Below are 25,852 nucleotides of genomic sequence, written 5' to 3'. Positions count from 1 at the left end.
AATTTGGGCCAGTCATGCAGGCTCTGGCTACATATATACTGTATATATCTAAAGAGACAGGCCTGTATTGATTCCCGGGTATCAGAGTCTGGTATGTTATAAGGAAAAATGTGAAACATCTAAAATCCTGACGTTCCTACATTCCCTCACTGTGTTCTCCTACAAGGACATCCATGTACTTGACGACTTAATGCTTTATTGCGCTTCAAGCAGCTGCAAGAAGTATTTGATATTTGCAAGGAACATTTCTTTGGATCCCTGCAAATGAGGCATTTTATTTCCTCTCAGGTTTCCTCCTTTTCTGAAAGATTTAACTTGGATAGCCCCAACATTTCATATCATTTTTATTCAGTGCTCGGTTCCTTTCACATATGAGTTCACAAATGCTTCTCATAAATGGCAAAGAGATTTAGGGGCTGAAGATATTGGAAATCATTGGGCAAACAGCTGCAGACTCGATCAGATCCTCCTTTACATATAATATCAGCACAAGATTCTTCACATTCTTTACCCTGCACAAAATAAATCAGCCCCTTTCTCCTCTATTGCAATAAGTGCCATCCTAACATATCTCCATTTCTTTGGGGAGTGTGAATTATTATTCAGATCTATTTCCAAGGTAATTACTGCAACATTTAAAAAAATAATGTTCCTAGTGTTTTCTTTTCAGGTCTTCCCTCCAGGGAATTGCACCTTCATACATCACACTACGACCTTCCTGAGAAGCTCCCGTTAATTGCGCAAAAGTGCGTCTTGTGCGATTGGATCAAAGACTCCCCGCCAAGTGTCACCCTCTGGTACAAAGACATTTTTTAATACCCTCCCTCTTAAAGATCGCAGCTTGTCACAGAAGGTGAAGATGAGCTGTTTCCCAAGGTCTAGTCACCACTTCTATATTTATTTACCTGCAGACCTGAATTATAATCACATTAACATATACAGTAGAGGACTGGAAACAACATTTTCATGAATGAACATATGTGTTTGATTTAGTCTTGTGACTTTTCATATTTAATCTTGTTTAATGATTAATGTGTGTTTTGTGGGGAGTCTGGCATAGCTGTGTGTGTAGTGCTGTTTCCGGTTTAAACCCAGTTAAAAGGTTGGTTTAAAAAAAAATCAAATCAAACATACACTTGTGGTAAAACAGTGATATTTTAGTTATTCAGCCTTAAAAACCCATTTGCATATTTGCTTTTCATCATTAATTAACGTGGTCTGGGTCTATTGTAATCCCTTTTTCCCCAAAAGCATTTAGAGAGCAACTTTTACAAAAACAAGTTGGACATTTTGAAGTCTTATGCTGTTATCTAACACATCCTCAGAGGCAGTAGTTTTTACAGTTTTCCAAGAGCCACTGAATCCATTATTGTGTGTAAAGCCACATAACAATGACATGTTGTTGTACCTCTAAGAATACATCTACAACCTGACTGTCATGTCATCTTTATGTTACAGATTTAGTGGAGGCTCTGAAGCTTCTGTACTCAGTATTTTGAAGGTTGAGCCAGTTCCTGTCTTCGCTGCCACTTAGATATGTTTGGTTAGATTCACTCATTTAGGCTCCTTTCTAATCAAAAAGCAGTTTATTCAGACTCTACCAGATTCTCAATCAAATGGAAACCTTCATCAGTGAGTGCTTAGAGCACAGCTGAGCCTATTTTGCTGCACAAATAAGCCCATTTTAAGAAATGTGTTTTGATGGAGTGCTTACACAGAGCATGCAGAAGCAGAATCAGGAGGAGTCTGCTTGTTTCCGTGACTGTGGCCGCTCTGCGCCTTCTTAAACCAGTGCGCACGCAGAGAAATCATGTCTCCAAATGTCTCTCTTGCGCTGGATGCCCATTATCGACACCGAGGCACATAGGCATCGTGGGATGAAAACATCACGTTTCTTCCAACATGAAGGCAGGCAGAGGATGGAAAAAAGACTGAAAACCAACTCATCAACCTGTATTTCTCTCTCCTACTCCTCAGGGGCCTTGCGGCTTTACAGGTTTTTATGTGCTGGCCGTGGAAGAAAGCCGTTTTCAAATAGCAGCATCTCTGCTCAGTGTTTGTTGAAACTCTGTTACAGGGTTGTTGATTCAATTCTCAGGCAATTTGTGAGACTGTGGTGGTCCTTAGTTTCATTGTGTTTGGTCTGATTGTGTTTGTGTGTGTGTCATGAGGGCTAGACCTTCACCCATACAGTATGTTTTCTCTCTTCATTAAAATAGGCTGTTTCAAATGTGTATGACACGAACAGGCTCTTTAGATGTCATCAGTTATAAATCCTACCTGTTAATGATAATATTCCTTTCTTGCCAACACTTTGCTCTTCTTGCCATTTTATTTTAGACACATAATTCAATTTTGCGGCTGTCACACTGATGTCACAGCAGATCAGAGGTCGTCTGTTGTGTCTATTTGTAATGCTGACAGTTTCATAATGCTGCATTCAGGTCACTTGAGCTGTCAGTAGAGATATTTACAAACCGCAAATATTCATGTCACCGGACTAATCGAGATGTATTCATGCAAAGTAGGTTGTGTCAGTGTTAAAAATACCTTACCATGACAATTCAGCACTACATTGATCTAATTTGGTGTAATTACTCTGAACAGAAGACAGTGGGTGACGTAAGCTCTCAGAAAATCTCAGTTTTAATGCCTCCTACTGGCCGAAGCATCGTGTTTTCAGATTGTCCGTCTATACGAACATACATACGTTGCATTCTTGTCAGCTAAATATCTCAGAAACGCCACAATGTAATTTCTTCAGATTTACTACAAACATTCGTTTGGACTCGAGCATGACGTCATTTGATTTTGGTGGTCAAAGTTCAAAGGTCAAGGTCGACATTTTTTTGTCCATTGCGAGTGTGTTATCTCTGTAGTGTCTCGAGGGGATGTGATCCTAACATTCATCTGGATTCAAGGACTAACTGATTAGATTGTGGTGGTCGAAGGTCAAAGGTCAACAGTGAGGTCACACAATATGGCTTTTGCCTTGTGGATGCAGTATCTCCGGAGCTCCCTCCACATGTGGCATAAATATCCACAAGGACAGAAAACATCACGAAAATAATGATAACATTTCTCACAAATTGTTAATTATGTTATTTTATAGGATCCTAGATGAATGTTAATTAATGTTAATTTGAAAGCTCACACTTACTGCACATTCAGTGTTGAATGTTTCCATCTGACTAAGTATAATTACATTGTTTTTATTAGTTTATCCACCCCTACACACTTGTATGTTTAACATACTGTAGAGGGAAATGTTCAACATTATTCTAAACTTGTCTTCGAGGTGTCCACAGAGCTTTGCTTTGTACTGCTGATAATATTGAAGTATAGACAGAGCTTGTGCAGAGATAGAGAAAAACAGCTGATGAGCAGCCTGAACAGCTTTGAAGCGTTTGTTTTGCTTCTCTTGGCAAGACAGAGAGAATCCATAAGATGATTCTCACTGTGTTCGTCACTCTGGGCTTCGTCTTTTGCACCTTTCCCCTCTGTCTGCAACAAACGCAGCCCTGACTTTCCTTGTTCTTTTCTTTTTCTTTGTATGTGTCTTCTGTAGGTTTGTTTTCTTGGGGAAGTTCATGGTTCAGCAGTCCCTCGGAGGAGAAAGCTACACCAGCCCATGAAGACTCGCCCACTCGTCTGCCATCCACTCTGGCCGCCTCCAATATTTCTCTGACTACAGAGAGCACCAAGAGCCAGGAGAGCTCAGAGACGCACACATTCACCGCTTCCAGCTCTGCACCTGAAACCACCTCATCTGGCAGGGACACCTGGGTCCGCGTTGAAGCCCAAACCACAACCCAGCCGGGCGAGAAGAGGGAAGAGACTGTGACCTCCAGAGCGAGCGGCAGAGGAGGCAGAGGGAGGGGGAAGAAGAACAGAGGGGAGGACAGGAACAGAGGAGAAGAGAGGGGGAGAGGAGAAGAGAGGGGGAGAGGAGAAGAGGAAGGGAGCGGAGAAATCACTGGAGCAGAGGCGAAGGGGGAGATCCAAGTCTCACGCCGACCGGTGGGGACCAGTAAACCGAGAGAAAGATCCAGAGAAAGATCTAGAGAAAGGGGTCACAGGAGAGGACAGACTACCACCACGACTGCTACTACCACTGCCAGTCCTCCAGAGCCCACAGGGATGACCACCGCTGAGTCAGAAAATGCTGACTTTTCAACGTCCAAATCCCCGTCCGCTTTACCGGCAGAAACCCCATCTCCATCCGTCTCATCTGAATTGTATCAAACACCGTCCTCAACTCCATCACCATCCCCATCAACCTCACCATCCCCGTCCGCCTCAACATTTATGTCCCTTTCTGAATCGACACCATCCCAGTCGGTGTTTGAACCCCAATCTTCCTCCCAATCCCTGTCTCTTTCCTTCTCCTCCTCCTCCCCCTCACCATCCACCGATGCACCTTCATCGACATCCCAAACCCCGTCGCTCTCACCCTCACCAGCATCACCTTCCTCCCAGTCACCGTCTCAAATGGTCGGATCAGGAGACCCATCGCCATCTCCCCTGTCAGAGACCCAGGACAGCTCCACTAACCCAATAACATCACTTCATTGGGTCCCAGTGGGGACAGCAGATGGGAACAGCTCTCTGGATTATCCCTCATTACTATCGGGACCCTCGGACGAGGAGGAGCCCGCTTGGTCTCACGCTGTGGGCTCCGGGGCCCTGTTACCTGGCAACATGGAGGAGGAGAGTAGCAGAGGGTCGAACATCACCACCATAACTCTGGGCCCAACAAGTAAGTGTAGTGTTTTCTGTTCCTGTTATACAAGCTTTATTTTGTAATTCGCTATTGATTTCCTGAATATAATTGCACAAACATCACAATTTTAATTTAATGGTATAATAATTGATCATTTTGATTGATTTATTTCAACTTAAATTGTATTCCTGTGAATTTAGCAATCCTTTCTGTTGGGAATAAAAGCAATTTAATCACTGAGACCTGTGAATGGTGATGCAATGCACTAAAAACAGGTCAATAAAACACAACAGGCCAAATAATCACATTTATCTGGAAGAGAAAACACAGACAGAGTGTAAAATGATTCCCCAAAGTGCCTGTTTCCATCTTTGACCAGCTATTCTCACTACAGTTACACACACACACACACACACACACACACACACACACACTGTTTACCGAGTTAGGAGGGAACACTATTGATATTTTATGTGCACTCACTTTCTTTTTTCATCTGAATTAAGTGGTCCAGACATTCTGGTAAAACTATCACCTTATTTATAACAAGCATTAGGCGGTTTCACGTGGCTCAGTAATAATTCATTACCATCCTGTGGTTAGTGTTTGGGGCGGTGGTTAGCCTCCATCTCAAAAGAGGAGAAATAGGACACTGTGGGTTTCTTTTCTTAACTGACTTGCTCACAGTAGCCGCACTGAGAAATGACTGGGGATTGTGGCTGCTCGAACCCTGTGGCTCCACTATGAAGTGGCCGATGGCTGTAGTTTGAGCTAAGTTAGTGTAAGCTGTTGACGTTCATTCAACAAAACCAAAACATTTGGTTGGCTGCGTATTACATGATGAGGCCTTGTTTTCTATTCTTACACGTGTTAAATAAAGCAGTAGTGGTGTGTGGGTGTGGAGGCTTTAAAGGCACCTCGGACTGAGCTGAGCAGAGCAATGAAATGTAACAAGCGATGCGACTAACCCTCACTGTAAAATCTCAGAAATGATTTTGCCAAAATTATTATCATAACCAAACATAAAAAGAAGATACTGCTTGTAAAAGAACAGTCTTATTCTAGGACTGCCTTTTTATTTCCCCTCCCCTGACCTCTCCATCGGCTTCTTTATTTAAATCATTCAGTGTGTACTGCTACATACCGTTTTATTCCCACTACAAGTAGAGATCACACTCCCGCCACCGTACACAGTCTGTCCATTTAGTCTGCAGCGCGCCGTATATCTCAGTGAAGCTCCTGGCTGGCCACCTGGTTTACTACTTATTTCTCGCTTGATGATGAGCATGCATGCAGGAAAGATCTTATCACCAGGCATTTGAAAGCCCCCACGGACATCATGCTATCACACATTTCTATGGTGATTTATTTTGCGCGGCTTTAGAAAGCGGCTCATGTTTGCAGCAGGCGTGGCTCGGGCTGGCGGGCTCGGGGTGTGAAGGATCTGCAGATGGAAATCAGCTGTAAACTGTATTGACAAGAAGCCGAGGGCAACCATCTGGACTGCTGCTGTACAGTATGAGGGTTGATTGATTGACTGAGAGACCCTGGAGTCATGCAGGCAGAAGGCCATAAACACACAAACACACTGATATCTTTGCTGCACAAACAGAGGAGGTGGATGGACACACTTGCAGGAGATTGGACCAGAGTAATGGCTTTCAGCGTACATCTCTCTCCCTCTGGTGTACACTCTCTCGCCTCCTGCTCAGTCCCCTGTGGTCGGGTTTCATGACGGTGGGCAGTGTTTGCTCTCCTGACTGGATCACGCTGCACTTCATCAGTCAGTTCAATCAATGAGAGAGAAAAAAAAACGGGGCCTCAGGTTGGATTCAAGGACCTTTAGCAGCAAAGCAAAGCACATTGTGAAGACACACACATGGACTCACACTCACACAGTCGTCCATCAAGTTTCTTTCTGCTGTTTGATCTTTTAAAACTGTGTTTTTTTTTAATCTCCCTGTAACATTTAAATTGCAGACAGTTTCTTTGTTTTCACTTTGCTAGTCGTGCTCTCCTGCCTTCAAGGAAATGCCACCGACGTCTTGTCTCCTTCCTCAGAAATCATATTTCCAGAGCAAACCCTGTTCCCAAGCAGTCTGTAGCTGTGAATACTCCTAGCGAAAGACTAGGTGTGATGTGTAGATTAATGCTTTGAGGTTCCTCAGCACTGCTGCCGCTGCACAGTATTATCCCCTAACCGTCCTATCTCTGTGAACTTATTAGTTGTGTTTTTTTTGCTGTTGCCAGCTTATTGTTGTTGTTGTTTGTGCCAGTGGTGTCAGCCTCTGTGGGGAGCCAGGGACAGTTCACTGTGTTGGCCTCCTTCTACCGACTATTGATTTTTCTGCACCACTTGCTTTAATGAACGGCCAGTCGCATAAGGTTTATCTTTCGCACATACACACACACGCAAACGTACGCATACATACTGTCGTAAATCTGCTTGTCATAACCGTTCATTTGTCAAGGCGTGCCATGACCTTGACTGATGCAGAGGGTGCAGGTGCACATTGGACCAGACCGCTGTACATTAAATGAAATGCATGGCTGGTTTTAGCACCTGACTCTAGCAGAATTCAAACCCTGAGCAGAGGAGGTTTGCTTTACTTTAAATTAATACATTTATCATAAATCGATAGAGCTGAAGTTCTGGAGAAAATCTTCAACTGCACAGAAGTCATTGATCGAAGACTGTATTTTTTTTTTTTTTTTTTTGACCCTGAACATTTATTTGGTCCAATATTCTGAGGATGTGAGCTTGAGATGTCTGCTCCTGGTTGGTTATTGACCAGGATCAGCTTCTGGGCTAATCATAGCCATGGTATTGATTCGCTCATTGTTCCGAGTAAACACACACACAGACACACACACACACAAAAGCGCCCACCTCACACACCACCACCTCCTCCTCAGTAGTCCTCAGTGTCGGAGAGAGAGAGAGAGAGATCTGGCAAAACAAAGACTCCCATAGCCGAGCTTTTGCGGCCAGGATGGACGAGTGGTGGTTTTCAAAGACCTTAAGTTGTTATAATGAGCGGCTCAGGGGAGGAACACGTGGTGGTGTGTCAATTGATATGGAAATGCGTAATTGTGGAAGGAGACCACACACACGCACACATTTTAGGGGTGAATAGCGGGGCCAAGGCGCTCAGCGGGGGGTCTGCTCGTTTCTGTTGAGGGAGGCTAATGTCTGAAGTTCTCACGCTGCCCACTACGCTCAGTGGAGTGAGCCCAGGCTTGCTTTCCATATGGTAACCATGACAACTGAGGCTGTGAGTGGATGGCGAGGTTGAGGCTCTGTGGCTTCTGATCCCTTTGAAATGAGACAGAGTGTGAAATGGATATGTGTTGTTGTAACCGCTGTTTTTTTGTTTGTTTGCTGTTGTTGTTGTTGTTGTTGTTGCTTTTTAAGCTGAGCTGCAATGATGGAAAATTAGGATGGCATATGTTTTTTTATTTGTTTGTTTGTTTTTGTTATCTGAGTCATACATTGATTTTGATTTTTATCCAGAATCCAAGAAGAAACCGTGTTAAAGCCATCCAACTTTAAAGGATCACCATGAAAAGAGATATTTAAAGCTTTTATACTCAGTCTGTAGAGGTGTTTTATCCCAGCCAAAGTAAATCACGTTAAAAGAAGAAAAGAAAAGAAAAGAAAGATCTATTTTACATTATCACTAATTAAGTCCTTTATTTTGAATCCCTAAATTCCCCCTCCACCCCTCATCCGTCTGTTTCTCTTAGCCGAGGTGGAGCCCTGCGTGACAAACCCGTGTCTGCACGGAGGAAAGTGCCTTCCTCAGGGAACAGGCTACAGCTGCTACTGCCCACAAGGATACACTGGGGAGAACTGTGAGATCGGTGAGTTATGCTCAAACACACACACACACACACAATCCAACACAAACACACACACACACCACCATAATGAAGCCAGCTCTGTGTCAGTCTGTACTTATTGGCGTGGGGCTCTTCAGCGGCCTAGTGGCAGGTCAAAGGTCGAGCTGTCTGTCACAGTGGTTGAGTGGATACGAGGGTCAGAGGTTAGCTTCAGACTGTCAGAGAAGGGTGATGGTTATGGTCCCTCAAGGTCGTAGCCATGGCAGTTTTCACTGGCAAAGTTTTCTTCGCACAAACCAAACTCCCGGTGAAAGTAGTGTAATGTAGCCAAGATGCTAATTTGATGTACAAAATGGACCTACCTCTGTGACGCTGCGCCAGCAGCACCCAGCGGTTCTCTAACTCGCTGTTACACCCAGAAACATTATTGAAGTCACTTGAATTTTTAAGCTGATTTGATTTCTTGTCTCCAGCATAAATGCCTGAAGGATTTGGAATCAAGTCAAGGCTTCACTTAGTTTCCTCATGGCTTTAAAAAAAAAAAAAATCATTTCATGGCAGAAATCCCAGATTCAAATCAGCACCAACAACAGCTAATCAACACCCCGAGTTTCATGGAAATCCATTCATAGGATTTTATGAAACTAAGAAACAAAGAGCAGAGTAACCATGACCTTCTTGGTGGAGGTGTATGTCTAAAAGTTGTAATTATACCATCAGAGGGTTCACACAGAGATTGGATGTACTTAATTATAGAAAAGACATAAAGTCAGGATCAAACAGATGACACAAAAAACACTGATGGTGCATGAATCAATCCTTCTTTGGTTATATGCAATTTCCTCTCTGACTCCTAGCTCTTTGTTATCTTTGGCAGTGACAAGATCGTGTTTGAATTGTTCCAGTAGTTATGGGGCAGTTTTATCAGGAAGCCACATTTAATTCTTTTTACTTCAAGGTTAAAGTATACACCTTCAGTCAAGTAAAGCTCCAGCCACAGCAGGCATTGTCACCGTGTCCCAAATCCACACTAAGCCCTGATGGTAAGCAGGTTTTGGAGAAAGCTGGCAACACAAAGTTTATGGCATGAATACGAAACATTGTCCATTTCTGAGAGTGTTGGTGAGGGTTGCTATTGTCCCACAATGCAAAGCACAAAGGAAATGGAGAGGCTGCTCTGCTGGAAAAAGATTAAGATAAACTGTGGAAGGTGGATGCCTTGCCTTATTATCCCTACTTGTTATTATTGCATGTTTCCTGCATATGTAATAGGCATTAAAACCTCTCAAAAACTTTCAACTTTTTTAATATCCTATAACGACATAGTTTTCTTTTAAATATCTCTGGCTGTATGAGCCCTGACGATGTTGGAAATTACTGCATTGTATCGGATTTACAAGATTTTTGCGTCAACACATTGTCTCTCATTTAATATTAATTTGATTCACTGGAGTAACCAAAAATATCTATTCGGTGAGTTTGCACATCATGGTACTGTAAATATGTACTGATATTGAGAAAGAACACTCTGTACATCCACTTCCTAAACTGAACTGGGTCCTTATATAGATATATTATAGAGGAGCTTGTGGGCTTCAGCGTAGCTAATTCCCTTTGTCCTGCAGCAGGTAGAAGTGCTGCTGCAGAGGTTCTGTGACACTCTGACACTGAGGCACAGTATAGATCTGCCTTAAGGGTCCCAATTTGTTCCTTAACACATGCTCAGCTCATTAGGCAGTCGTTCCTCAAGGAAATGATCACTTCATGAATAAATGATCCACATTCTGGCTGTGAACACCTTAATATTTACTCAGTTTTGTCGGTCGTTCGGCATCATAGAAAAGACGGAGGGACGGACAGAGGGACCATCAAACTGACAGCCAGCAGCTGATGCGTGGGTATGCTGGGAGGCTTTGTTATGGATTTGCAGAATTTGCAGTATTATCTCTCGGAGGAGCAGCTTCCCCTCTGCATAATGGATGAGAGGGACGAGGGGAACAACAAAGAGCTGGACTGATTTTAATGGAAAGAAAGAGTTGCGGTTTAAGTGTGAACTAGCACATATCAAGGTCATTCAAGGTCAGTGATTAGGTCATTGCATTTTTATTTCATACTTTAGGTTTTTGTATTATTCCAATCATTCAACATTTTTTTTCATAAAGAATATGAGGGATGAGTCACTGCGTGATCCTGGGATGTGTTTTCTCCAGTGCTGATAAAAAATAAATGACATAAATATAAAAAAAACTTTACACACTCACTTTGTAGGAAATCCAGCCTCTGCTATTTTTTGACAGAACACACTAATGTGTGATTTTCAGATGAAGTTTCATTTGCCTAAACTATATGGAGATTATCTGAGTTGCACCCACACTGTTTAATATAATCTTTAATAAATGACAGACTGAGCTTGCACAACTATGATTAAAATGACAAATCCTTGATTCATATTATAAGACTTTTTGTACTATTTTTCCATAGTTTAATAACTTTGAAGTGGATTGTGCTTTTTCCCACAGTGTTATTCCTCTCACATGGTGGGTTTAAGTGATTTGCACCAATGAACCAAGTTGTCAAAGAAGGCTAATTTTTTAATATTTTTTTTTTTATGAGAAAAGTAGCTTTTTGAAAACTCTAAGGCTACTTATGGCTTTAAACTGCTATTTGATCTAACAGACAATCAACACGGGTTTGATTGATCACAACTTTGAGGTCCTAACAAGAAAACACATTAGTGCAAATCTCTGCTTTCACTCTCTACGTCTTTCTTCAGAAATAACAGCCTAATTTTCCTCCCTCTGTCATGAAAGAACTGCCGTCTTCATAAACAGATAAACAACCTCTGTTGTCAGATTAAAGTTAGATCAAACCTAAAACTGTTTGATGCCACAGAAAACACAAAAGTTACAGCCGAGAAAATTGTGTTAAAAAAGATTCAAAAGGAATCGCATTTAGTATCACACTAGAACTGAATATGAACTCAGTCGTATTCAGCTCTGTATTGACAACCCATAACTTATTCTGCACTAAAAATGAATCAGTGAACCAGTATGTCTGGCAACCAAAGTGTTGAGTGAGGCTAAAGGTCATTCTGGTTTGATCCGTCTGACACATTTACAATAACTTCTCACAGCCACTGACCTTTTTGTTCAGTGTTCAGATTCCTGCTTGAAAGTAACCATTGAGATCTGAGGAAATACTCTGAAGTAAGTTTCAGCTTTTAAGCAGCTCTTTCTCTCTCTCTCTCTCTCTCTCTCTCTCTCTCTCTCTCTCTCTCTCTCTCTCTCTCTGCCCTCTCGCTGTGAGTTTTAATAGATTTCTGCAGTCCTGGGGTATATCTGTTATTCTGGGTCCAAAAAACCCCACAGTGTTGAAAGAAGATTACATGCCCTCCATTTACAATGATAAAGTGATGCTTTATTGATCCCTGTAGAGAAATGTTCCTCTTGCCTGCCACAGAGAGGTTAGAGAGCACAGTCGACTGCAGAGCCGCAGCCCTGGAGCTGTTAGCGTATCTGCTGTTGCTCGAGGCCTCTTCAGCAGTGTGGAAGTCTGCCAGAACGGGGGCCTGAGCCCCGAACAAGTTCAGCCTATCTACTCACTCATCGAACATAATTTATATCTGCACTTTAACAGCTGTAAAGGAAAAGCAATGCAGAGAGCTTTTTCACCCTCATGCAGTCTTTTATAAAAGGAGACAGCAAACAAGACACAAAATAAGGGAGTGGACATATGTCAAGTCAAAGTTAAGATCTGTAAATGCATAAAAGCGGATGGAGTTACACTTGAAAGGCTTTCACAGTGTCTTCCTCTGTGAAAGATGAGGACAAATGGTGAATACAAAGGGGATTAGACTGTCTGTGTTCCTGCTCACACCCTGTCTGAATTATGACACTGTACGCTCCAACATGGACACGTTTCGCTGTTTAAACCAGGAGTAATGACCAACTCTTCTTGTGTTGCTACTTGAACACCCACACATTTTTTTTTCCATTCATGAATGACGTCTCTTCAGCCTGTAACCTGCCTGTTCTCATTGCCTCCTCCCTCCCAACAGATGTTGACGACTGTCAGTCTGAGCCTTGTGAAAATGGAGGCACTTGCATCGACAAGATTGATTCGTTCCTCTGCCTTTGCCTGCCCAGCTACGGAGGAGACACGTGTGAGAAAGGTGGGAGAATGAATACTCTGCACACACACACACACACACACACACACACACACACACACACACACACACAGACACACACAGATAAAGAACACACGACTCCGAGCTACGTGAGGAGGATTATCAGGCATTACATTACTGGACTGTGTATAGCGCCAACAAATTCAGTGTGTTTAACTTAGATTCCAAGGTGTCTGACACCAGCGGTAAAAGGTGCAGGTGGATATAATCCTGATCAGTGTGAGGAACCTGCTACTACTATGTGTCATAATACAGTATCACAAGGCTAAGGCTCTTTGCAGCTATCAGACAGCGCATCTATGTGTCAAAGGATGGATGGATACTGACTGAAACCCCCGGCTGCACAAAAGCACCAGTTACTGTTTGCACATTTTTGACCATTATTTTGTAGGTAGGACTCATAAAAACACAGTTTTATTGTGTTTGCTGTGATTGTAATTGTGTTTTTATGGTTCAGGATTATTGCTGTAACTGTGTTATGTGCTGTTTGTAGATTAAACATGCCCTGTGGGGTTTTCTTGTAAACAAATTAAATCCCTGTTTACTATTAGTGTTCCTTCCCAAAATTAATTGTGTGCATCCCTGAGGTGATACAAACTTGTTGATTGTATTTTTTAAGACATTATTTGGACATTTTTTACATCTATGTTTGTTTGATTGTTTCTGTCTTTTTGTGACTGCACTTTTTGGCAAGTTGCTGCCACCACCTGTCAACAGACATTTTTAGAAAGAAGGAAATACAATAGATATATATAATATATAATATATATATTTGAATTAAATAACTCACATGTATATATAATTTTTAAAAAGCCAATGAAAACAAAGAGATATTAAGATTATTTAAAATGGATAGTGATGGAAAATACTGGAATATGCCTATTTGTATGTTTGCTGAGTTACGCCAAGACACAATGTGTTAAGATGAGCTTTAGACATGATGGTTGGCAGATTTTGGTACCTTTGGACCGAGGCAGCCAAGCTGTTTCCAAAAAATAAGTAAGTAAATGACAGTGAGAACCAAGGATGGTGAGGCGGAGAAACAAGCCACAGAAGATAAGCAGGCGGATGTGAAGTCTGTTGCTAAATATAAACCAAACTAAGCTACCAATGAACTGGATGAGTGTAAAAACAGTTTGATGCAGGCACTCAAATATCAACAAAGGCAAATCAGGATCCATGCAAGGTAATCAAAGAGGCATACGGCAGCATTCAACCCACAAGTGCTGGCTTGGCAGTCTATGATACAATGAAAAGGAGGCAGTCTAGTTTCACGAGCACATGGAGGGCGAACACTTAACACAGAGAGGATTTGTATATATGTGTATGTTGGTAGGTGGCACTGATCACCTCCCATACCACACACCCGCTGATTCATCACCTCATGGTTTTAGCCACCTCCAGTTCCAGAGCTGCCCTCCTTATATATTTATATATCTGTGTGTGTGTGTGTGTGTGTGTGTGTGTACTGTGCACAAGTAATGAGGATTAATGAATATCTAACCTTTGCAGTTATAAATGAATCCACAGGCCATGGCGTTATTAATGAATACTAATAGTGCAGAGAGAGGGCCACATGTGCAGTGAATTGAAAACGAGCCTGTATAATTACACCTCATGTATTTAGCCTCACAAGATGCCACAGCCATATATTTTAGTCTTTATTTGCCAAATGAGATAGAACACTCTGTAAGAGCAACGGATGGTTCCTCCGCTTCCTCTCTCCTCCCATCTTAGACAGACTATTTCGTCTTTCTCCATGTTCCTGCTTTTAAACGCTTCCTTTTCAAAAGTTTTTTTTGCCTTTAATTGACAGGACAGTTGAGATAGTCGGGAAATGGGAAGAGAGAGAGAGAGAGAGAGAGGGAATGACATGCAGCAAAGGGCTGCCGGGGCCGCTGCAGTGAGGACTGTAGCCTCTGTATATGGGGCGCCTGCTCAACCCACTGAGCTATTCAACGCCCCAACCACATTCCTTTTTCTATTTCTTTCAAAGAATAATTTTAGCTCCTGTCGTTTCCGCTCCTCCTTTCTCTTCATCTTTACAGACATAGAAGGCTGCGAGCACGGTTGGAGGAAGTTCCACGGCCACTGCTACAGGTAGGAACAACGAAAAACTTTCAGCACTGGGAAAATAAACGGAGCCGCCGTGTATTTACTTGCAACCACAGGTGTCTCGTCTTCTATCTGCATTACTTCTTTATACCCTTGAGTTTTCCCTGACACACTTACCGCAGCGCTCTGTACCAATTAGGCTTGTCTTCCTGCATAATGTATGAAATATGTATTTTCATATCCACATTCTCCACGCTGTCCCACAGGTACTTCACCCACAGACACACCTGGGAGGATGCAGAGAAAGACTGCAGAGAGCACAGTTCCCACCTCAGCAGCGTCATCTCTGCTACGGAGCAGGACTTTATCAATGGTATGTGTGTGTGTGTTTTTGTTGGTGTGATATGAAAAGAAAAAAACTAAATTCAACGAGAGACCTGTACATTCAGAACCAAAATATAGTGGGATAAAAAAAGACTTTGTAAGTTAAAGTGCTGATTTGTTCATTTACAGTATGATGCAGGGATAGGATCTAATTAAAATGATCAAGAAAAAGACAGAACAGACAAAGAACAGAGAATACTTATACCGGTTATTATGTAAGTATATAGAGTGTAATTAGGTTAAAGAATCACATTGTACTGGTGTTTTTTTGTCCAGGTCTGGGTCATGACAACGCCTGGATCGGACTGAATGACCGCACAGTGGAGGAGGATTTTCAGTGGACTGATGGAAATGATCTGGTTAGTGATCAGCATTTAGTCCTGCCTGATAACACTGATGATGAAATAAGCTCAAAAATTCAAACAACGTGCATCATCAGAAGTGTGTGGGCGAGGTTTGATCTGATATGACAGATGGCAGTTTGAACAGCTCAGATAAAAACACCAATACAGAAATCTCTCATGAAAAAAAGCCAAAACTGTTCTAACTTTGGCAGTAGATTTTGCAGGCACAACGGATCTTGTTACTGTTAACAGGAAACTGATGGAGAAAATATGTTTTATGCCCCCATTTAAATCTCATTTGTAATGTTGAGTCGTTTATCTTTGCTTTTAACAAGAAAGTGGAGACAAGATAGAGATTTCCATTGTTACAGTGCTGACAAATGAAAAACTGAACCATGCTGTTTGCTGTCAAGCAGGTATATGAGAACTGGAGGGAGAGTCAGCCGGATAACTTCTTCGCAGGCGGCGAGGACTGCGTGGTGACCATTGCCCATGAGGATGGCAAGTGGAACGACGTGCCCTGCAACTACAACCTGCCCTACATCTGCAAGAAAGGCACAGGTACTGCAACACGACTGGACTGAATGCAACCAAACAGCTGATAGTAACCACTAACTAACTAACTAACTACACACCTTTAGCACGGTGGAAAAAAACATGCAAACAAACAGTTTGATAAACTGTGGTCCAGTATGACTCAGAGTGTTATAGTCATTTCATTTGGAGAGATTTTTGCTGTCTTCGTACAATTTGGTTGCCTGTGTGTTGACCAGCTGGCTGCTTCTTAGTCATCAATGCTCATCATCACTTCATGTGCTCACTATGTAGGAAGAAGTTGCTCAGTCACTTCTCCATTAAAGGTCACAGCAGCAGATCCTCCAAAAAAAATGAACCACAAACTCAAATGAAGACTGTGACACAGTTTCAAACCATGTATTGATTTTTGAAAGCAATATCCCCTCGGTTGACTTACATTTTGGCCACGCAAGCAAAACTGTAGTTGCAGTTATTACCAATTATTGCCTTGTTTACAAATGTAGTTCCTCCTGGTTGTTTTACCAGGTTTCCCCAATAGCCACCTGCTCCTTCCCTCTGTGAGCCTAAACTCTGTCTGAATGTAGCTGCAGTGAGATCATGAAGAATGCAAAGAGAGCGAACGGCGAAGAGTCGCTGAAGACGCAGAGGATGGTCAGGAGGAGTTAGTGGGGACAGATGAAGGAGGACAGGGAGAATATGTTTAAGTAGTTTAAGCATTTGTTTGTGAGGCTGTGGTCTCACTGCTCTGTGGTTTGGCTGAAGACCCTGTCTATTGCAGAAATCCATTATCCACAGCTCAGCTCAACTATCAGAGACAACAGCGATGCTGCCATCTACAGGCAAAGCACATCACGAGTACTGCGCCTTTAAAATAGATGAGTTTTGTATACCTACAAATGTAGAGTACATGCAAAGAGAGACTACTACTACACATGAAGTCATGGACCATTGGCACCATATGTGACTGATGCGAAATTCATACTTGATGTATACCAACCTTTATTTGTGTAATTTACATAATTTGAATTTGAATTATTTTCGACAGTGTTGTGTGGGACCCCGCCCACAGTGGAAAACGCCCATTTGATAGGTCGCCGGAGGTCACACTATGACATCCATTCCGTGGTGCGCTACCAGTGCTCTGAGGGCTTCTACCAGCGCCACATCCCCACCGCTCGCTGCCGGGCTGACGGCAGCTGGGAGAGACCCAGGATCATCTGCACAAAGTGTGAGTATTCAGGAACAGAAAAAGATTCACACTTCTTTCTACACTCTATTTTAATTATTTATCTAGAAGTATAAGGCTGTCATTGTAAATAATTAAATAACTGTTTTTTATAGGCTTGCCTGGGCAAATATAGCCTGATTCCTCATCTTTATATTATAATGGGGAAAAGTATTCTTTCACTGACTCCGAGAGTCAAAATTTGGCATCAACAGCATGAATCCATAGATTGAACCTGCCTTATATTAACAGACCAGCCTGGTGTTGGTGTTGGTGGGGGCGTAATGGGGGAGCGAATGTCGGTGGAAGTGGTTTCATGAAAACAAAAAATCCAGTTTACCTCACTGGCCTCCCTGGTCACTGGATCTGATTCCAGTAGTGATTGTATGTCGGCTGATTAGCAACAAGAAATTACAGTTAGGAAATAATAAGATATGGTTGAAGTAGTAGAGGTAGAAGAAAACAGTGTCACAGTTTGTCACTAAATACAGTATATTGGCTCATAATTTGAATTCAAAGTAATAGAACAAAAATGCTTTTTGTAATGGGTCTATGTGGAAAGAGAATTGCTAGATCATGAACCCTGTACTTGGCCCCACCTCTGGGCCAAGTTTTTATTTATTCAGTTGGTTTCAGTATTGAACCATCAGGCTATAATGCCAAAATAAGCTCCCTTAAGATAAGAAAAATATAAAGTATATTATAGTAAAGATAATAGCAAACAAAGACCAAGATATAAAAATATCCACTGCAACAAGTATGAGGCACAGCAGTCTTGAAAAATCATTGTTGTGTTGTTTATCTACAGTGCAACAAGACGTGTACAACATAAAACAAAATAAACACATTTGCCTCCCTCCCTCTTTAGCCCGGCGATCACACCGGTACAGACGCCACCATCACAATCAGCGCCACGAGCGCCGCGGCCACCGGAGACACGGAGGAGAGGGACACAAGGCCAGAGAGGACGCACACAGCTACTACTGAACCAAATAACACAACATCTGCAATGCCTAGGTGCTAACCATGGCCCATAAAGAAAGACAGTAGTTCACATCACTCTCATTTCCTTTCCTGCTTCTGATCATGCTCTCTGTTAAACTGACAAATATGGTTTTCTTACTCTAACATAAAGTTTATCTCCATGATCCTGTCACTGAGTTTGGGTGTTTTGATGCCTCTTTTTGTTTTCACCCCACTTCCTTTAACCTGAGGTCCATGCGAACACTAACTCTAACACTAACCCTTATTAACAACCTCCATCCCCTGACAGTAAATCCTTCACCTGTCTACGGACTAAAACCCTCTAGACTGACAGCAGTGTGTGAGCATGTGTGAGCGTGTGCATGTAAGAGAGAGACTTAGAGAAGTGCTGAGTCACTTTTTTTTGTAAAAGTTTGCTTGTTCTACATGAGAAACGACTCTCATCCTAGTTTTGTGTTTACAAAGCACAGATGTAATGATGCAGGATAGCATTCAGTCCTTGATAACCCTGAGCTTTTTGTATGTGTACTGTAGCTGTTACTTTATTTCCATAGAGTACCTGAATAGCTGGTTTGTCTTAATCTACTGACATGCTTTCTTTCTGATATTTGCTATGTTTTTGTGTATTGTTACTATTTATTATGAATCATTTGCTAGTGACTATGCTTTCTTTTTTTACTTATATTTCAGAGAGCTGATGTAACATCGTTTTTCTATACCAGTATATAAGTCCAACAATCAGTAACAAAATTAATCATGATTGCCTCTAATCTCTGTATTGTAAGTATTGTGGTGTTTGTTATTGGCTGATCCCTGATCAATAGCTGGACCTTGCCCAATCAAATAGACCCCTCTGTTCCCATAAGCACTCTCACCTAATGAATATGTCCCATTGACATAGTTAGTTTGGATGGGAATATACAATACTTTCGTGAGATAACCACTTGATTGTATCTGAATTGCTGAATACTTTCAATCTTTGCACGGCTATATTTACATGATGGGTAGAATGTCACATTTTTTTGTCTTTGGTCCCTTTGATATTTGATCGATCATCCACTTTTTTGGTGTTCTTATGACTTTTTGTCCTGCTGTTGTATTTCATTCTTAATAAAGTGGAAAAAAAGAACCACATATTCCTGAGTATTCTTCATTTAAACCAGAAAACTAACTCTTCTATCTTGTAAACATCTCAACAACTATTGGATGGATCACTGTGAAATTTTGCACTGACCCTCAGGGTCCCTGGAGAATAAAACCAGTTGAATTAGATTATGCACTGATGTCTCACAGTGCCATCAGCACGTCATAGTTTTTCTGTAGGCCATTACCTGTCTTTGTTTATTCCTGATGGCTTGGCATGTACAACTATTTGTGGTGACCACTTTTGTGACTTTTCCTCTCCCACTGCAACAAAATCTGCCGTGTGTGGTTTTCACTAAGTCTGAGTTCCTCTAAGTGTGTGAACTGAAATAACAATGACAACCTCCCTAACTTTCTATCAAGCGTGCAACCATCAGGTCAAAATGTTGCCCTCCCAACACTGACTGAGGTTTATGCCCAAAGGGGTCATTCCTATGTTCCCACAGCCCTATGTTCCCTCATTTCTAACTTTTGTTGTCACTGAAAATTAGGCCCGATGTTCCCACAGCCTTTCGGTCCCACCATTGGTTGGGTTTAGGCAATGAAGAAAGGAGTTGGTTAAGTTTAGTAAAAAGACCAGGTAGAGGCTAGACAGGCCAAATAGATAGAGTCCAGATAGGTAGAGAGAGTCCAGAGGGAACATAGGGCTGAGGGAACATAGGGCTGTGGGAACATAGGCACGCTCCCGTGACCAGTACACTTGATACCTAAATACTGTTTTACCAAGTCTTAGCTCACTTTTATAGTCGCTAGCAAGGCTGTAGCTCTGAGCGCTGTTTCACTGGATTGTGTTTACAGAGCCTATGATCCATTTGTTTTTGACAGGACAGAGCTTGTGTTTAGATTGTTTTTTGTTTTTTTTATCATTTCACCAGTTCGGTTCCCCAGCAGATAAACTCTTCGGTCTGTCCTTTACTTTCGTGAGCTTTGCTGCTCACTTTATTTTGCTCTCTACTCTGTGAGGAATAGTTTCATCCTGTTTGGTATGAGGTCATTTTCTCATCTTGGTTGTGTCGGTGAGCAGAATATTTGAGGAGGGAGAAGGATAACACACCAGATTGAGAGTCAGACATAACAGATGGTGTTTGCCAGAATCAATAGAAGCTCCTTTATATTCTCCAGTAAAATTACAGTATACTTTTGAGCTGATACAACAGTTCAACCATAGAGATGATCATACATTGCCACAGGTGTCTTATATTTTTCTCCAAAAGTTCAATTTATTTATTTATTTTTTTTGTCCTTGTTCTTTGTTCTACCATCATCCTCACTAATCCATTTAAGGCTTGAGTATTTCCTACATAATGGGCTGAGTTTTCTCTACTTTCCAAGAAATAAATTGCTCTGAGAACATTTCCATGAATAGTTAAATTGATGTCTGTCTTCATTTTCTTTGGCCTAAGAAGAAAGGTTTAAAAGCCAACTCTAAAATTATAATAAGTGAAATGTACTGAACTCCACTTGGAGAGAAGAGGAAATGAAAGAAGAAAATGATTTAGCACCCAAGCCCAAAACAGTTTGGAGGGTGCACAGCTATCTGATGTGTCATGTAGCTATTTGTGCTGCAGCTCTGTGTGACAGCTAACCTAAATCCAGGGTTCACTGCTTATCAGTTTGACAGTCACAGCGGTACATAGGGCACAATGACATCACCAGACAGGGGCAATATTGACTTCTGAACAGATCCTGTCCTGTTAAACCAGCGAACCGCTCAGGTGGATAAAAGCAGATTTCAACTTCAGATTAATGATCATGAACCTACAGCCTGTTACGCTTTTGAAAGCACAGATACTGCACGATTACTGGACTAAATCAAGTGGAATAAGAGAGGCTGAGAGAAGTAGAGGGCCAATATTTTCAGAGTTGATGGTCAGAACTATTTATAAGTAGATTATATGTCAAAAACACCAAATAATTTAAAATTTCTCCAGGATTTGTTGCTCTTCTCTGTTTTTATATCAGTGAATAAACAAAAACGCTGTAAGAAAATGAGACTGACATTTTTTTTTTTCAATAATTTATTGACATTTCATCCATTAAAAACTTAATCAATCAATCAAAAGGTAATCATTAGTTGCAGTCCCAGCATAACATCACCAAAGATGTTGCACAGTGTTTGTCACCAGGTCGACTTTTCCTCTTGAGAAACATCTGCTTACATTTCCCTCATCTCAATCTCTTAAATTCTTCAGTCTTTCATGAGCAGTTTTTACATTCACAGTTTTTAAAAGTATGAAAGCTGATAGTTTTCACTGCCCCACTCATGTTAGATCAGTAAAACGTAACTTTCAGATGTAAGGCTGTGGAGCTGTGGTGGGGACATCTGCAAAAGAAAAATATAGGATGGCGTCACTCTTCGGAGGCGTGTCATCAACCTGTATATTCAGGTTAATAGTCTTACTTTGTGAAGAAGCAGGCTGTGTGTCTGCATGAGTCACCTGAGAACTGTGTGAGATGATCACAGCACTTTAACTCCATCAACAGCGTTTGTTCTTATCAGGGTCCAATAGTCCATGCAGGGAGTGCTGTGCAAGGTGACTGATTTTCAAACAGTGGACTCGGAGAGCAACGTCTTAACATTTCCTTAGGGGTGATGAGGTTGAAAAATTGTGAGTTTAAAGCAGTTTGTTGGCAAGAGAGAGTCCACAGAAAACATTAAACCATGAAGTAATCCTCAACAGCTGGCAGCTGGTGTGCGGTTTAGTTTTTCTTCTTCTCGTTGTTGGTCTGTCCCTTGAGAACAGGTTTCATGAAGAAAGCAGGGCTGGTGTGGCAGCGAAGGGCCAGCAGAGCCGGCGCAGCAGCAAGCAGCACATTGAGGGAGATAACAGCCCACCATTTGTCTGCTGGGACTCGGTATGTGAAGGGAGTGCGGGAGTGCAGAGATGCACCGATGTGACACCACTGGGTCTGGACAGAATGGCCAGAAGTGAACATCAGACTTACATTAGACTTGCTATGTTGCATTTTGCTTTAGCACAGAATATAAATAACAACAAACACACAATAAACAAAGTTACCTGAGCCATAGCTCCAGCAAAGAAGATGGTCCAGTCCAACATCCAGCTGCACCCAGGTGTTCTCAGACCACAGATGAGGACAGTCAGCAGGGGAAGAGCATAGAACAAATGCACCAGCATCTAGAAGAATCGTGCACAAAAATCAATCATCCTTTTGAACAAGGATACATAATAGATTCACTTTTATTCCATGTGTCTTTCTCCAGACTGACCATAACCCTGGGGAAGCCGACTGGGTCTTTGAGATATGGCTCGTACTGATAGGTGTAGGTGAAACAGGCGTCCATAGGACAGTCCAGCACCACCTGGAGCACGGCAGGAGGACACAAACAGTATTCAAACGGGTTACTTTCACATCTCACTGAGCGAGGTAGACACACTAGAAACGGCTATAATAGCTTTTATGTGGTTTTACTCACAAAGCCTCTGAAAACAGACAAAGCCATCGCTCCCACTAACAGAAGTGAGAGAAGCAGGTCGAGTGGCCGGGACAGCAGACCCTTCTTCTGCTCCTCTGTGATCTAGTCAACACAGAAACATCATCAGTTAATGTCGGCAGTGTAGATTTCATTACCACATTAGCTATCAAATTCATAAATATATAGGGCTCATACTGACACAAAGGTATATTGGTCAGTGTACTGGACGTGTAAACTGGAGCACTGGCTGCATTTTAATGCATATTAGAGGATAAGAAGTAAAACTTTTTAAAGTTATTATTATTATTATCATACTATCGAATATGTGTTGATCAAGAAAGTTTTTTTTTTTTTTTTAAATCACAGTCAAATTTTTTCTACAAAACAAATAGTTCCCCAATACAGGTTAATAGAGGCCGTGATGTCAACATAAAAGACAATTGGCATAAATGAGTAGATCCTCTGTGGTAGTGGTTCCCAACCTAGGGATAACAAATCTGCTTTACAAAATTCTGTTTCTGTATTTTATTTCATTCTTTGTTGTAAAGATTAACTTTGTTTTATCTTGTCAGTCCTCTGACAGTAGTTCAGATGAAACTGTTTTTTTTTCAAAAGGGAAAGCTTTGGAAGCCACAACTCCATTGTAAGTGTCTAAAAAAGGGAAATTTACCTTGTCTGCTGTGACGACTGGCATCTGTCTGGGTCTGCTAAAGAGCAGGGAAGCCGTCCAGAAAGGCACCAGGAAGAACGGCACGTTCCTCCAAAAGGCTGGTCGAATGTTACTCCCGTATTTACCTGCACAAACCAGATGTCATCAGAAGAAGAAATTGCCTCAGTGATACACATATACACACACACACACACACACATACAACATGATGCTTATGCACACAGCTCTCACCAATGACGACTCCTGGGATGTGAACAAGTTGATGAGCGATGGAGGAGCCGGCCCACAGCAGGCACAGGCTTCGATAGGACTTCCTGCATTAACAAAAAAAAGCAGCGGGTTTCATTCACAGGTCCCACTGAACACACACTGGACAGATGGTGATGATGATGATGATGATGATGATGATGATGATGGTACAGCTCACCCTTTGAACATGCGGTGGATAATGGTGAGGAACAGGACGAAGTGAACGACGCCTTCCCAGTAAGACATCATCACAGCGTAGGCAGTGCTCAGATGAGGTTCACCCTGAAGCGACAACATCCCATAATGACATACAGTACAGTACAGACATGGATGTGTGAAATAAAAACCCTTATTTGAAGGTTGTCGGAGGAAAAGGTTTCTCTTACCATCTTTAGATAGAAGCCCATGAAGCCAGAGATGAAGCCATCCTGCTCTAGAGCATTAGTCAGACCAACCATACAGGTGAAGGAAAACTCTGCAAACACTGAAGAGAGACAGAGACACACACACACAGAGTTTATTATTACCAACAAAACTGCTGCCTCTACAGGCCACCTTCACATCACTAATGACATGTGTTTATCTTACTGTACCATAAAATAAAGGGTCCACTTTCTTCTTGTATGGCACAGTGAGGAGAAGGAGAAGAAGAACAGACCCCAGGACGACCATTCCCATTCCCAGGATAGGCAGAGGTCTGAGGGAGAACATGATGGAGACAGCTGAATCATCACCTCATCTGTTCAAGGCTACAACCCTACAACTATCCAACTATGAGCTTGATCAATTAATCAAGCAACAGAAAATTAAGATAATTGATTAACTGTTTAAGTCAGCTCTCAAGAAAGAGTGAACTTTGAATTTTAAACGGCTTGTCAGACAAACCAGGTAACATGAGGACATGACCAGGTGTTTTTTCTACTTACTTATCTACTTTCAATATTTTTCATCCAATTACCCACTGAAACTAATCAGCAGATGTTTCACTGATTACAATAATAGTAGGATGAAGCTCTAATTTTACTAAAATCCACACAGTTGTGCAGTAGAAATAAAGACTTTCCAGTTGTAGACAACCTTGAAAAACTCTCAAGTTAACCAGGAATGTGTCATTTCCTCTATTCTGCTTTAAAAAACAAAAGCAAAACACTAACAGGTTGATGCACAAATGTTTTACAATAACAGTCAGTCACATGGAGTGAATTAAATCATTATAATTGAATCATTAATTTTAAGAGGAGTAGCTACAACTATGGACCGGTTGCTCTGGTCTTGGCACAGACTGGAAACACCAGTGAATTCATTTAAAAGCCTCAGGGTGATCACCTCAGTTATTTAGCCATTAGCCTACATGGCTTTTACGAGTTTAATCTATTATCTTAAAATGAAGCTATTTTCTCTGGTTTTGTTTCCAAGGCCTGTGTGTGACTCTTGTCTCCGGTGCAGGTTTGAAGAAACACGCCCTCATCAAACCGCCTCGAGGCCGTGGGCCTTTCCACGGGCCTGTAAATATTAGTGACTTGACTGTACGACGCCTTCGTGGGTAGCCTGCACCAGGCCGAGCTGATGATGATGACACAGTAATCTACAGTATGAAACAGTTGCACACACGCAGACACACTTACTCCTGCAGCGCGGGGATGTTGTTCATGGTGAACAAGACTCCAGGAGCCAGGAGGGAGAGGAGGAACACGGACACTTCCACCGGCGGCCTCATCGCTGCAAACTGATATAATGTGACCTATTTAATGAACAGAGAAGGATCCAGGTGGAAACATCCGCAGCTAAACGCGCTCACAGGCCGCGAAACCAGGGCATGTTTGACGGCAGCGTCCTCTCTTCTCTGCCGTGGCCCGGGGGAGGGAGACAATTAAAAAGGAGTGTCACCAACACCAGTTGCCTTTTGATCTGTGATGAAACAGGCGGCTGCTGCTCCACTGTGTCTGCTCAGGTCTCAAAGTTCAGCTCTGAGGTCACATCCAGTGGGTGACATTTTAAAGGGAAAGCATGCACAGTTCAGATAATGGATTTCTGATGCGTCATGTTAAAATACTCCTCTACTTTTTC

The 25,852-nt window shown here is 42.0% G+C and overlaps 2 protein-coding genes across 2 annotated transcripts in view; one reads left to right on the top strand and one right to left on the bottom strand.

Moving 5' to 3' along the window:
* LOC146971274 (neurocan core protein-like) overlaps nucleotides 1–19,410 on the top strand; it is a 45,284-nt gene extending 25,874 nt beyond the window's left edge. The window contains exons 12-20 of the mRNA XM_085805735.1: nucleotides 3,569–4,759; nucleotides 8,471–8,587; nucleotides 12,624–12,737; nucleotides 14,804–14,855; nucleotides 15,077–15,183; nucleotides 15,471–15,553; nucleotides 15,955–16,099; nucleotides 17,121–17,303; nucleotides 18,169–19,410. Of these exons, the coding sequence (XP_085661861.1) occupies nucleotides 3,569–4,759; nucleotides 8,471–8,587; nucleotides 12,624–12,737; nucleotides 14,804–14,855; nucleotides 15,077–15,183; nucleotides 15,471–15,553; nucleotides 15,955–16,099; nucleotides 17,121–17,303; nucleotides 18,169–18,287 (2,111 nt within the window). The 3' untranslated portion in view covers nucleotides 18,288–19,410. The remainder of the gene's footprint in view (nucleotides 1–3,568; nucleotides 4,760–8,470; nucleotides 8,588–12,623; nucleotides 12,738–14,803; nucleotides 14,856–15,076; nucleotides 15,184–15,470; nucleotides 15,554–15,954; nucleotides 16,100–17,120; nucleotides 17,304–18,168) is intronic.
* Nucleotides 19,411–21,418: 2,008 nt separating this feature from the next.
* LOC146971273 (transmembrane 6 superfamily member 2-like) lies at nucleotides 21,419–25,504 on the bottom strand. The gene is made up of 10 exons (XM_085805733.1): nucleotides 25,411–25,504; nucleotides 24,379–24,482; nucleotides 24,172–24,269; nucleotides 23,964–24,067; nucleotides 23,768–23,850; nucleotides 23,537–23,661; nucleotides 22,867–22,968; nucleotides 22,660–22,752; nucleotides 22,448–22,567; nucleotides 21,419–22,337 (listed from the first exon to the last, which is right to left on the bottom strand). The coding sequence occupies exons 1-10, from the start codon at nucleotides 25,500–25,502 to the stop codon at nucleotides 22,128–22,130; spliced, it is 1,131 nt and encodes a 376-aa protein (XP_085661859.1). The 5' UTR covers nucleotides 25,503–25,504; the 3' UTR covers nucleotides 21,419–22,127.
* Nucleotides 25,505–25,852: the final 348 nt, after the last annotated feature.

Source organism: Trachurus japonicus, chromosome 17 (genome assembly GCF_045865225.1).
Source record: "Trachurus japonicus isolate A0001 chromosome 17, Traja_1.0".
Lineage (NCBI taxonomy): Eukaryota > Metazoa > Chordata > Actinopteri > Carangiformes > Carangidae > Trachurus > Trachurus japonicus.
The sequence above is the reverse complement of the archived record's forward strand: the minus strand, read 5'-3'. Positions and strand labels throughout refer to the sequence as shown.

Excerpts from the sequence above, each read along its gene's own strand:
- LOC146971273 (XM_085805733.1), bottom strand. The coding sequence starts at position 25,502 with ATGAGGCCGCCGGTGGAAGTGTCCGTGTTCCTCCTCTCCCTCCTGGCT. Across the intron at positions 24,483-25,410 it reads AACATCCCCGCGCTGCAGGA|ACCTCTGCCTATCCTGGGAA; the intron begins GTAAGTGTGTCT and ends GTTCTCCCTCAG. Across the intron at positions 22,969-23,536 it reads CAGTCGTCACAGCAGACAAG|ATCACAGAGGAGCAGAAGAA; the intron begins GTAAATTTCCCT and ends TGTGTTGACTAG.